This window comes from Hippoglossus stenolepis, chromosome 1 (genome assembly GCF_022539355.2).
Source record: "Hippoglossus stenolepis isolate QCI-W04-F060 chromosome 1, HSTE1.2, whole genome shotgun sequence".
In the NCBI taxonomy this organism is placed as follows: Eukaryota; Metazoa; Chordata; class Actinopteri; order Pleuronectiformes; family Pleuronectidae; genus Hippoglossus; species Hippoglossus stenolepis.
This window is the reverse complement of record NC_061483.1, coordinates 29,301,052-29,313,793: the sequence shown is the minus strand read 5'-3', so window position 1 is coordinate 29,313,793 and position 12,742 is coordinate 29,301,052. Positions and strand designations below refer to the sequence as shown.

The following is a 12,742-nucleotide window of genomic DNA, read 5'->3' as shown; positions in this document are numbered from 1 at the left end:
CACACCGCATATGAATATAATAAAATCTTATCATTATTAATATATTGACTGGCTGTCATATATTTTGGGCTTATGTTATTATCTTGTATGTTTTTTTTCTTGAATTATGATAACATCAAATTTTTTACCCTGAAGGTGAGATTCCAAAAATTCCTGGTCAGTCTAAGAATATTGTCAAAAAACTAAATGTGTCCCCTTTGGCCTGTTTGTCTGATGACTTGCACAAAACATGTGAACAGTAAATCAGACTGACTCAAGGCATCGCATAAAATTGCATTTCAACTCTGACGTGATGTGGTAAACCGTCCACATATTTGTATACTGTACATGCCTGTAGTAAATTGTCGTACAATATAGATTTCATGAGGAAACACATGCAATATATTTAAAACCTGCAAGACGATTAGATATAAATGTTGATACAACTAGAGCTGGTACGATATGGTTAAGTGTTAGATGAATGACAACAATTGATGCCTATTCAATTTAAGTAATTTGAAGAATGGATGGGGAAAAATTGCGAAGGATGAAAATAAGCCACTTTTCCTAACAAACAGAAGGAATTGTGTTAAACTTCAACTCTTTTGTTGTAAAAACTCAACTGTTATGTTGCCACATTTTACAGTTACTCAAGTGCATTTTGGGGAAACAAATAGATATTCAACATAGTTACATTTTAATATATATTTTTTCCATATTCATTGTACAGTTCTTTCCCATTTCAACCTGGCTGGTGGTGAAGGGATGTGAGGCCTTCTGTGGCTCTGTCATTAGATACGTTTAGAAAGATTCTTGACATCATATTTTAGTTTGTGTTAAAATATATTTGAACATATTGAGCAACAAAGTAGCCTAACAGAGCAACTGAAGTCATGTCCTTCTGACCGGCTGTCAGTTTTCTAATCCACCTGATTATTCGACTGAAGCAATGGTGATCTTGCAGCTATAAAAAGGAAAGGTATGGGGGTCAACAGATTCTCATACTGTACAAATAAAGTTATTATTATTTTTACTGTATTAAGTGGGATTCAGACTAAAAACATTGCAGGGGTCTGTCATGGTGTTTTACCAGTGAGTGTGACACATTAATACATTCAATTGTTTATTAAATGCCAAAACACTGAACTATGGATTATAATACTCAGACAGGATTTTACAAGGGATATATTGTTTGACTGCATGACCTGTGCTGCGACTTGAGAAAGTAGGCTGTAAATAAACAATTATTAAATAATATGAATAAATACAGTTTTCTTAAAATGACACCACCAAAGAAGGAAACCAGCAAATAGGCCTACATCCCCTGATGGTTCCTAAAGCTTTCTGGTTTTTAAACACTCCTGTACAGTCTATGGGTTCTCATAAAGACAACATCAGGGGGAACATTTGCTAAATGTTAATGGATTGCTTCCTAATTGCTTCCTGTGAAGTCTCATGGTTAGTAAGCAAAGTAAATAAAAATAACAGCAATAATAATAATAACATATCTGCACGGTATGGGGAACCCAGCAAACAGGTCCCCTAACATTCCCTGATGGTTCCCTAAAGCTTACTTCAGTGTTACGACCTTTAAAGAAGCTGCAGCAGCATTGGGAAGTCCTTAATGAATTAGCATAGGGTGCGTTCACGAACATAGGCGAATCGATAATTGTTTCCTGGGCGGTCGTAACAAAAAAAACTCTGTAAGATGAATATGAACAGCAAGGCTCCAGAGACACATCAGACTAGTTCAAAATGTGGCGCTTACATATTTCACAAAGGTGAGGACAGTAATCCGATTTAAAAAGAACAAACAAACCTAAAACCAAAAGATTTAGCTCTACAGAACAACGCGGATATGGAGTATTTGAGTGGGTAGTATACAACTCGAGACCTATGAGCAGAAATGTGTTTAATTTTACTATATGGTTATTGTAATATTACGATATTTATTCCTTGAAATATGGCTGGGTGTGGATACAGGTCTGGACGTAGGACAACCTATCATCACAAACCCCGCTGTAGTCACATGTCAGCGCTGAGCAGTTTGAACAGTATTATTATAATCTCATATCATTATGATTCATTATGATGTCTTTCTCTTGTGATTGTACACGAGGACTGAACCTGAGTGCGAAAACTCTGCAGTGATTTCTTTTCCGCGCGGAACGTGAACGCTGCTCTGGAGGAGGGAGTGCGCATGCTCGCAGCCTGAGTAAAAATAATAGTGTAGTGTAGCTTAGATATGAGCTTATTTACAGGTTAGCCGTCAGTAAGCTTCGCCTCTGTGTGTGTCCGCCTGTGTGTGCGTCCTGTCGGGCCGTGTACGTCGGGACGAGCCGGGGAGCACCGTCCATGAGCCGCAGACACAACTTCCAGCTCGTGTAGAAGAGTCGGCGCGGCGCTGCAGGAAACGGACTATGTCGGCTAATAAAACAAAGAAAGTCAAAATGGCTACTAAATCTTGTCCTGAGTGCGACCAACAGGTGAGAGACCGAGCGGACGCCTCGTCCCCGTGAGTGTGAGTGATGTGGAGTTTATTGTTGAAGGTGGTCATGGCTGCACAGACGGAAATGGAGGGTTCAGTGTCAGTGATTCGTCCAAAACACACAAACACAGCAGAGACCTGAGGCTCAGCAACTTACTGCTGCTCTGTTCTGCCTCTGCCTCTCTCTCTCCTGTAACACACACTCTGATGTCCTGTTGTGACAGTCTGCTGTCCAGCACGTGTCATACTTGTGTTCTTTATATTTCATATTGTATTCATGTGAATTAATCACTAGATTTAAAAATGTCTGGGTGTAATTTACTATCAAGAGCTTAAAGTAGTTAGCTATCGTTTATGGACATTTAAACCCAAGGTGTATTACAGTACATTTGCTTTTCAGATACTTCCTATTTATTAACCAGAAAGTTATGTGCCATTGTCCAGGACAAGTCGATACATAATGTCCTTCTGGGAGAAGGAACTTGGAACCAGAACTGAAATAATCAATATTTTATGTCTGTGACTAGTAAATGTGTCAGGGGGAAATAGTTCTGATGAGGATGATTATTATTATTAGCATTGTTGTTGTTGTAGTATTTTAAAGGGGTATTACACCACTTTAAACTGCAATTTAAACATCCGAGCAGGTATATGTGAGTAAATGTTGAGTGTCTGAATCTGACATTTGAATCTCTTGAGTCAAAGCCTGTCTGGGCTGATAATAACACAATCAGAGGTTGTTGTTGTTGTTGTTGTTGTTGTGTCCCGTAGACCTAACATGCTGTGTGTCTCTCCCCCTGCTCTTTCTACACATGGACGGTTCAGAGTAGCATTTTATTTAATCATGGCATCAGTTACTTAAATATGCCAGACTTTTGCAATGTTAAAGAAAGTGATAAAAACAATTCCTCAATCATCACAGCATTCTTCCACCAAGTTGTGTAGTAATCCTTCCTGTGGTTTTGGCTTAATCTAGTTTACAAACCAACAAACAGACAGGGGTGAAAACACACCCTCCCTTAGCCTGAACTTAACCACAATCAGGAGAAAATAGTGTAATTTCTCCTAGAACGGCTCCTGCTCCTATTAGCGCTCTGTGGACACATGGACTGTTGGCAGCAAACTATTTTCACAGCTCAGCTTTCCTCAAAGAAGTTTATTAGAAATTATTATTATTATCACTAAAAAAGCATTTGTGCAAGGTCAGAAAGCTGCTCCTCTACTGACAGATCTCCGACTCACATGGCAGTATACAACTACACACTGGCTGCAAAGGTTGGGAGTGGCAGAGTTCTGAGGAAGCAAACTCTTTGTGTTGCATCACCTGTTTTTCATCACCTGACCCAACACTGAAACCAGCGATGGGACTTTCACACCCACTTCATGTTTTCTTAGTTGTGCAAAGGTGAGAGGGGATCCAGCTTTGAACCCTCCCCTCGCTTTCATTCTTGACACAACTATTTCTGACAACTGTCATGAACAAGCCGAGTGCAGCACTATGAAGGCCTCTCGGAGGAGACGTTCTGAGAATATGCACAGACTTTACATTATGTGGTGTTCCCATCATTTTGCCTTCCACTGTGGCTCTTCAGAACAGGTGTAAACACATGTGGGTTATTGATGTGTATGTCATATGTACTTGATCTGTTTGAGGTTAATCAGACACAAGGGATGCTTTCGCATCTATTTTGTTTGGTCTGGACCTTCGCATTATGTAGTGTTTGAACGACGAGAACGTTCATATTCAAACTAATGTCGTGTACTACATCTGAAGTTGGTGATACTGGTACTAAAACCATAATGATATTACAGTGGCAATGAAATTAGGGAAATATATTCTCCATTCAAAAAGATAGGCATAGCCCACATAGGTGATGACGACAGGACGTATGTATGTCATAGAAAATGAACAACTGAAAGGATTAGCTTGGTGGAAGGATGTAGTTTGGGTCAGGGAAAATTCCATTAGTGTGGATCCAGGATTTTTATTTTCCCCTTCAGTTACTTTACAAAACAGGGTGTTTTTCAACATTTTCTAGTATTATAGTTGTTTTCTTAAGTGTAGAGTATTCATGTGGATGAGATGTTAAAATGTATATCACATACATGTAGCAGCACAGGGCCGGGAAAGGAATCCAATGTGTAAATTGCCAATCACTAAGATCAGAATTAAACACTTGACAAATTCAATTTGTGTACTTTCTCTCTCTGATAGCCAACACATTTTAATACATTTTTTCTAAAGCTTTATTGATTTTATTGAAGTGTAAATAAATAACTATGTTGAGCCTTTCAACTCTGCTACAGTATGCAAGTAAAATCCTGCCCATGGAACATGATGTGAAAATCCCTTGGGTGATACCACTCTGCATGTATCTGCTTGTATAATTTAACTGGTTGAAAATCCCTGTCTTCTGTATGTGCTGATTCTATGAGTTGCTCTGCTGTGGCGTTCATGGGTCAAAGGAAAAATGTCACAGAGATTAAATCTCAGTGTTTCCTGTTTGTTTCTCTCTAGATCCCAGTTGCGTGCAAATCCTGCCCGTGTGGGTATGTGTTTATTAGCAGAAAACTGCTAAATGCCAAGTTAACGGAGCGCTCTCCAGCCATAGCAGGTAAGACTCAGCTGGAACAAAGCTCTTTATTATGTCGGCAAATTAAGTTTGACCTTGTGTGAAAAACACTTTCTTCATCATTCTAAGTGTGTATGGCTGTAAGAAACATTAGTTAAATAAAGAAGTGTATTACTTTTTCCAGTGCTGTCATTTGTGCAAATACATTTCATATATATTAACATATATTTCAGAGTGGTTGGACCACACTGTCAGTTTTTCATTATCCATATTTTCCTCTTTAGAGAAGCTGGACTTAAAACGTAGGAGGACAGAGCGCATTCGCAGAGAGCGGATCGACTCTCCTCTAACCAGTGACATGGAGAACAGGAGAAGGTCCCGAGCCAACAGCCAGTCAGATCCAATCCGCAGGGGAAGGGGCAGACCAAAAACAGTGGGGCTGAAGAAACAGGAAGAGGAGAAAGGTGAAATAACTGATCATTTATATACAGTTGGATATTACAGGCCTTCAAGTAGATACTGTCTGAAAATGTGCACCATGCGAATAATTTTGTTACTGTGCAAAAATGTTCGAGTAACTACTGCTTCAAAGTTTGATTTTCTGTCTGGGAAAGCAAATGTTTCTGAAACTGGTTCTGAAACGTATTATATTTATCATGTCATGCTACTGACCATTTCCCCCATGTTAAGCTTAAACCCCCTCTGCTTAGCTGGGTAATGGAAATATAAAAGTTACTTGTTTAGTACAGGCTGGTAAGGCAAGTAGGAGTCTGGAACCAGGAGTGGTCTGACTGCATTTTTATATCTCCCATACCATCACAGTAATATCTGTCATCATTACTGAATGTCAGAGAGATACAAGATGATAAAAGTATTAATTAGCAGTTGAGGATAATATTTGATGGGAAATTGTGGCTGAAATGCAAATAATAAGTGAGAAAAACATACATCACTCCTGACTAGTTTTTTTTTTAATTGATTGAAAATTTTGCTTTGATTGAAATCTTACAGATTGCTTCATAGATCTCAAACATAAGCAATGAAATTGGCCAAAAGACATGAACAAAGTCTTACTATACATGTACGTCTCTTACTTACAACCTTCTCATATCACCTTGCTCTTATGGACCATGTGTACGCCTGGTCTCAAGGATGCACGAAGTTTGCACATTCTTCCTTTATTAAAACAGGTTAAATCATCAAGTCTGGTTTTTGTGTATGCATTGTTCACACATCTGACCGTCCACAGTCCACTTGCTCGTATTGCTTGTTGTGCTCTCTTTATATTTGTCCTCTTAGTGAAGTTCTCTTCCTGAACATTCTTCCTCTGTGAAAGTCTTTTTTGATGCTTGTAAAACAGAAATTAGTTTTTGTCTTTGAGGTTGTGCTGGGTGTTAGTGCAGAGGACAAGTTCGGATTGTGTCCCAGCCCCTGCAGTCAGGGACATTTTACATGTTCTTCTTTGCCTTCACTTTAAATAACTTACTCTGTAATTGTCGCTGGAGACTGACTCGCTCTCACTACAACGTTGTTTAAAGATGAATCCATCATTTCTGAGCTGGACCGTGTGCACGGATAAGAAGTGTTTCATTATATCAGAAGATTTCTTTGTGGTCAAACTGCTCCCTGTACTAAACTTTGTGCACTAGTCAGTAAAGACGCCACACACCCAGTTCAAGTTCATGCAGATCTACAATGTTAGATATCAAATTCACCTGCTTACGTGGGAACGACTGACGGCTATAACAAGTTGTTCCACTCCAGTCCACCAGGTGGCCGTAATGCAGAAAACATGGCGGAGATCTGTTGGGCATGCTCTAGCTCTTTGGAAATGAGATAATTGAGTTAATGCTGGTAAAGAGACGATCATGAGAAATAAAGTGTATTTAAAACACCTGAAATGGTGGACTTACAGTGAGGAAACCTATTTTACAAGCTGTTGCAGAGATTTACTGAAATAAAAAGCTGGAGAAATTTGTTTTGGGTGGAAACAGTTCTTCTGTATCTTCATTATCAAACTACTAGAGTAGCCTCTGTGTTCTGTATGAATTGTTTATGTAGTTCAAGTAGATGCAGCTCAGATCAACCAACATGTAGTCCACCGTGTAAAATTGGGTCCTTTAATTTGTTGTCACATATTGTTTCATTGGCAAAAGCCTCCTGCAGAGTCTAGGGTTTGTTTAGTGTCTCTCGTCCAGAGAATCTTTCAGTAGTGTTTGACAGGATTCTTGTGTGGGTGGTAAAAGAGGTTGGTTGTGTTTTCATTCTGTTGTGGGACCAGTGTGAGGCGTTATTTAGTTTTCTTTTCTGTGTCAGACTTTTTATACCCAAACCACATCCATGTGAAAGAAGTAGCTCCTCTTTTAGTACCAGACTTCTTGTTTTGTTGCGACTCGTCAAAGCCCTTCCTGTTCACAATGACCACATTCTGTCTCACATTCACTCTCTTCCATGTGTGTTTGTGTTGCCTTCAAGTAAATTCCCTTCTTGCTTCAGTGCTGTGGGGCAGAGCATCAAGTGCCGTCCAAATGTCATAGATTATTGTAGTTAGTATTTCTTTACAGATCACCCACTGGGACTCTTCTGAGCCAGTACAAGTACAACCCAGCTGTTAGTAATTTTTTCATTCTGGTTTAGTTCCTGCAGTTTAAGCTTGTGATGCTCGTGGTATCAAACATCATTTTATTTAGCATCTTCAAAAACAGATCCCCAACACTGGCCTCCCCCTATCGCTTTCCCTTCTCATTGTGTCTTTCCCTCCATGTCCTTAATTCCCCCTGTAATGTAGGTTGTTTTTTTTTGCGGTACAGTTCTGTGTCACATTTGCAGAAGTAGGTTAATTTAGTCAAACTCAAATATATTTTAGTGTGATCATGGTTTAAATGATATTAGATAAAAAACCTTTTTCTGTGCTGATTGTGTTTTGTTTTCGTCCACAGAGAAACAAGAGAAGGAGGTGGATATTTACGCTGGTCTCTCTGATGAGAAGGCCTTTGTGTTTTCTGTGGCCTTGGCTGAGATCAACCGCAAGATCCTGGGTCAGAAACTCATCTTATAAATGAAACAATGAAAAACTTGAGAAACCCAGCACACAGGACCTACTGTAGGAAATCTTTTAATGAGGACGACCAAAGAGGACAGAACTGGATGGAGCTAAACTTTGACCTGGACGTGCTTCACTTGGATATTGATGAAGACGATGGATTTTTTTTACAGGATTCTAAACGTACTGTCATCGATTCCTGCTATGTGCAGTACACAGCATGTGTTTAATACAAATACGTATAGACTCTGTCAGGTCACTTTATTTAAGATGAATTTTTCCTCATTGTGAGTGCTGATGTTTAAAGTCAGAGAAAGCTGCAGTCAACTCACGGCAGTGTCCATATTTCCTGCAGTGATACAGAAGTATTTCTGAGACTGTGAGGTTTTGCCTATGTAGTGAATGAGTTGATGACCACAGCAGAATGCCATATATAATTGTATAATGTGATGATATCACAATATACTGTATGTATTATAAACACAACATACAACCTGAATAGGGCAGGCTGTCTGGGCTCAAACATCATTCCTTACAAATAGTTTTTAAATTGTCTCATCTTAGTGTTTTTTATTAATTAATTAATTATTATTTAATTATTATATGGACTCATCCTGAACAACCAAACATTTATTTGTTCACAGAATGAACAGTTGACCAGAGACCAACAGTGGAATATTATATATATATATATATATATATATACATTCAGCAAAAATACATTAAAAAAAACCGCAAGAATTCCATCTGCCATGTTTTGTGTGGTTATAACTGCTGATCTGTTTAATTCTCTACAAGTATGGCTCATCTCAAACCTATTGATAAAGTTTATTGAAAGGGATTTGACAGGTTTGTAGCTTAAAAATAGTTCAGTGGCCAATGGATGCTTTGTATTTTGCAAGAGACATAACCACCCAGTTCTGGCTTTTTAGCTTAGTTTTAGAAAATTCATTTTTTACCAACAGCAGTTTTAAATCTACTTTTTAGTCTGGCTTGCTTTCAGGTTTAGTTTCATCTCAGGGAAAGGTAAGGTAAAATAAACAGAACACACTCTCTGGTTCTGTGGGTCAAATCCAGCTGGGGACATGGAGAACTGTGAATAAAAGAAAAAGTGATACAACAACTCTATCTACAATCAAGCCAACCTCTGGATGTAAATTGGAATCTAAAATCTCTTAAAGAAGGAGCCTGATATGACTCAGAAAAGAATGATATTGTTTTTGGGAATGGAACAATGTTACCCAGGCCACCCACCACTTTATAAGCAGTCTAGTCATCTACACAGGGCTTTGAGAATTACTCAACTAATAGTTTGTTTAATTTTAAAAGAGATTATCCATTTAGACCAAATATAACACACCACTTAGTTATCCATTCAGAGGAACGATTAAAGACAAGATCTGCATGTCCCACAATGTCATCATCTCAAAAATGTTAAAACATAAATTCTTGTGAATAGTATTATGTCTCTACAGCAGAAAGTATTTTCACATTTAATCCCTTAATGTATCACAGGTCATTATTTGAACATTTTTGTCATGGTTTTTGTTCTATAGGTAACATGTAAACCACAACTGTAACTTTCTTTTGTTGAACACTTCAGTAATATGGTGAATATACTCTCACTTGGAGATACTGTGGTCAATAAAGTTTTCTTAAAAGAAAGGTTTTTTGGTATGAGTGTTGACTCACTAATATTGGTGTGTAGAGCCCATTCTTATAGGCTGGACAGGAAGCAGGTAACTGTAGTGTGTATAGCTACTTCTGCTGACTCAACGTTGTGCCACATCCCCAAAATCAGTGAGTGAGTGGTTGATCCATCTGTCAGGTTTGAGTTTGAGATGAAGTTACACTGGTTAGCCAGTGATTTAAACATTGTTTTTATTTCCTCTGACTTCCCCTTCCTTACAGGATAAACAAATCCTCACCATAATAATATATTTGAAGTATTTAGCACCTTTCATAACACAAAGTCATCAAGGTTCTTGTCCTGTCAGGCCTAACATGCAGTCTACAAAAAAAGTTTTATTTGATATATTTCAGATCATAATAAACTACATCAACTACTATATATGAAGAAGTGGGAAGGAGGATGAAACACGTTCTATCAGGACACTTTTCTTTTTGTAAAGATTTGTTTCATAGAAACACTCAATGTATAGATAAATTGTACTAAGATGTTTCATGATAAACCTTTGAATGAGAACAATTGTTTTGATTGCGAAATATGCATATAGATACATCAAAAGCACCTTTAGAAAAATAAGTAAATTATACACTCATTCAAACAAATAAACATTGGATAGATGGGACCAGTTTGAGGTGTAATAGTTATTATAGTTAAATATATTACAACTACATAGTGGAAATGTTTGGAAACAATAAATATGTAATGTTAATAATAATATGCAGGCTAAATGAAAGCCTCGTCGACTTTGATCAAACAAACACGTAACACAGAATCTGCAAAACAACAATTCTGGTTCTAAGATCAAATTTCTTCAATAAGAAGCTACACATTTTCTTGTGTTATGGATGTACAGTAATATTTTAATACAATTCCCATGGAGCTAAAAACATTGTTAGTCCTCTGTAAAATTAAATAGCATAACTAAAAATGAATTATCAATCAAATGTAATGTAATGTAATTTCTCATACTTCCTTTCCTCACAGAGGTGTTGTGTCTGTCAGGTCCGTTGTTAAAGAATATAGAAGCATGGCTGTTAATATCTGCTTCTCTTAAGTGATTATTTGGATTTGTATTATTTTATTGTTTTATTTTGATATCACTTACCTTGTGTTACTTCCTGTTTTGGGAATGGTGGGCCCTGTGTGTTTCACCTGAATCCAGTGATCCCTGCTGTTCAGTCTCTGTGCTCCCAGTCTCTCTCTGCCTGTCCTTTCAGCTCCTCAGTGTTTCTTCCTCCTGCTGTTCTGTTCCCTGTACTTTACATCACACAATGAGGACGATGCAGACCTGTTTTTTTACAGCAGACTGCCAAAGCACTTCACAGCAGAGACACGCGCAGAACCTATGATAGGTTAGAATCTGTGGGCAGTCTGCAATAAAAATGGTATTAAAGTGGGTGCCACATCGTATAATCAGATAAAACCGAGGACAAAGCCTTTTCACTATGTACCAGACAATGTTCAGAAAGTGACCTTGTCTACCTTTACCATGACGTTAGACACATTCAACGATGAAAAGGTATGTGCCAACTGTGCAGAGGCATGATGCACAGAATCTCCCCCCCTCATTTCCCACAAGGCCTTTTCATCTGGCAGTTCCATCACGTTGGACTGCTTTACAAAGCAGGGGGTTGTACCTAACCATGAGGGTGATCAGGCATACAGGCAGAGGTGGACTGATTCATTTAACTTTCAACCTGTGCGTTTAGCAAAGACCCCGCTGCTCCAGGGTTTGTTGAAGGAAAGACATGTTTAAACAATTCTATCTCTAATTTGTGTGGAATAGCACTGAATGTGTTCAAAGGAAGGAACAGGCTGGATTAGACTGATAACTGACAGGAAGGTTGGGATTTCTATATAAAAAAAAATGCACCTGCTACGAGTAGACAACATAACTTATGTAACCACTTCTTTCTTGCAAGGCTAAATGTTTTACTTTGTTTTTTTGAAGTGCACTCCAGTCTAGACATGGAACTTAATAAGATCAGTGACTGTCCATGAGTGGCATAGAAACTACTTGCCATGTGGAACTTTATTGCCTGTACAAGCACTACCACAAGAGGGCAGCAAAGATCAGCCTGAGCAGCCCCTCCATCCATTTGGTGTGGAAATGAAAAACTCATACATTTAAATCTGGAATAGCTGAGCACGTTAACATCTAAACTCTTCATTGTGTGATTCGATTCACTACCTCTTGAATTGCGTAGCTTTCTGCTTTGCTGTTGATGTAGGAAATGTAGTTGATTAAAGGTATAAGGTAATATACAACAGAACTAAACAGAAATTCAATTTATTGTGAGTTCAGTAATTGTCATGCTCTAATATCCTAATCCTAATTAACAATACTAATATTGATTGAATACTATGATGATATTAGCTTCTTACACACAACTTAAAGGTGCTATATGTACATGTAAGTGTACTGTGACCATGGTTTCTTGCTGGGGGTGTGGAATTCGTGGTGGTGGTCACTTTCCGAGAGCTTCAGCCCTCGTTGCTTTTACTAGACGAGAGGTTACGATGTAATACGTCCTCTGAGCGGCATTACGTCGTCTTCAGGACAGATGCTGCATCCAGATGTTTTCTAGGGATGCACGATAATATCGGCAGGTCATCGGTATCAGCCGATAAAGGCTTTAATAGGCCTTATCGTCATCGGCCCAAAATGAATATTTCTGCCGATATGACAGACCGATAACATGAAGCTGTTTACCATGTCATAGACGAGAAATGAAATTGCATCGTCTGTGAAAAGGCAGAGATGCTCAGTTTCATACCTCTCATACTTGACATATAGGATATAGGCTTATTATCATTTATTGGACTGAAAAGGAGGGCTATGTTTTCACTAAGGACTGAAGCTGTTTAAATATTGTGCCGTTTCTGGCATGTTGTGTGTAGCTCTTTGTGCAGCACAGATTGAGCTTAGTTTGAAGTTCCAGTTTTAAGGATTGTATAACCCCATTATG

The 12,742-nt window shown here is 38.4% G+C and overlaps 1 protein-coding gene across 1 annotated transcript; it reads left to right on the top strand.

Annotated features, from left to right (window-relative positions):
- Positions 1 to 2,143: 2,143 nt before the first annotated feature.
- c1h16orf87 (chromosome 1 C16orf87 homolog) lies at positions 2,144 to 9,748 on the top strand. Its single transcript, XM_035152265.2, has 4 exons — positions 2,144 to 2,465; positions 4,986 to 5,082; positions 5,325 to 5,504; positions 7,980 to 9,748. Exons 1-4 carry the CDS (start codon positions 2,400 to 2,402, stop codon positions 8,096 to 8,098), a joined length of 462 nt encoding a protein of 153 aa, XP_035008156.1. The 5' UTR covers positions 2,144 to 2,399; the 3' UTR covers positions 8,099 to 9,748.
- The last annotated feature ends 2,994 nt before the right edge of the window (positions 9,749 to 12,742 follow it).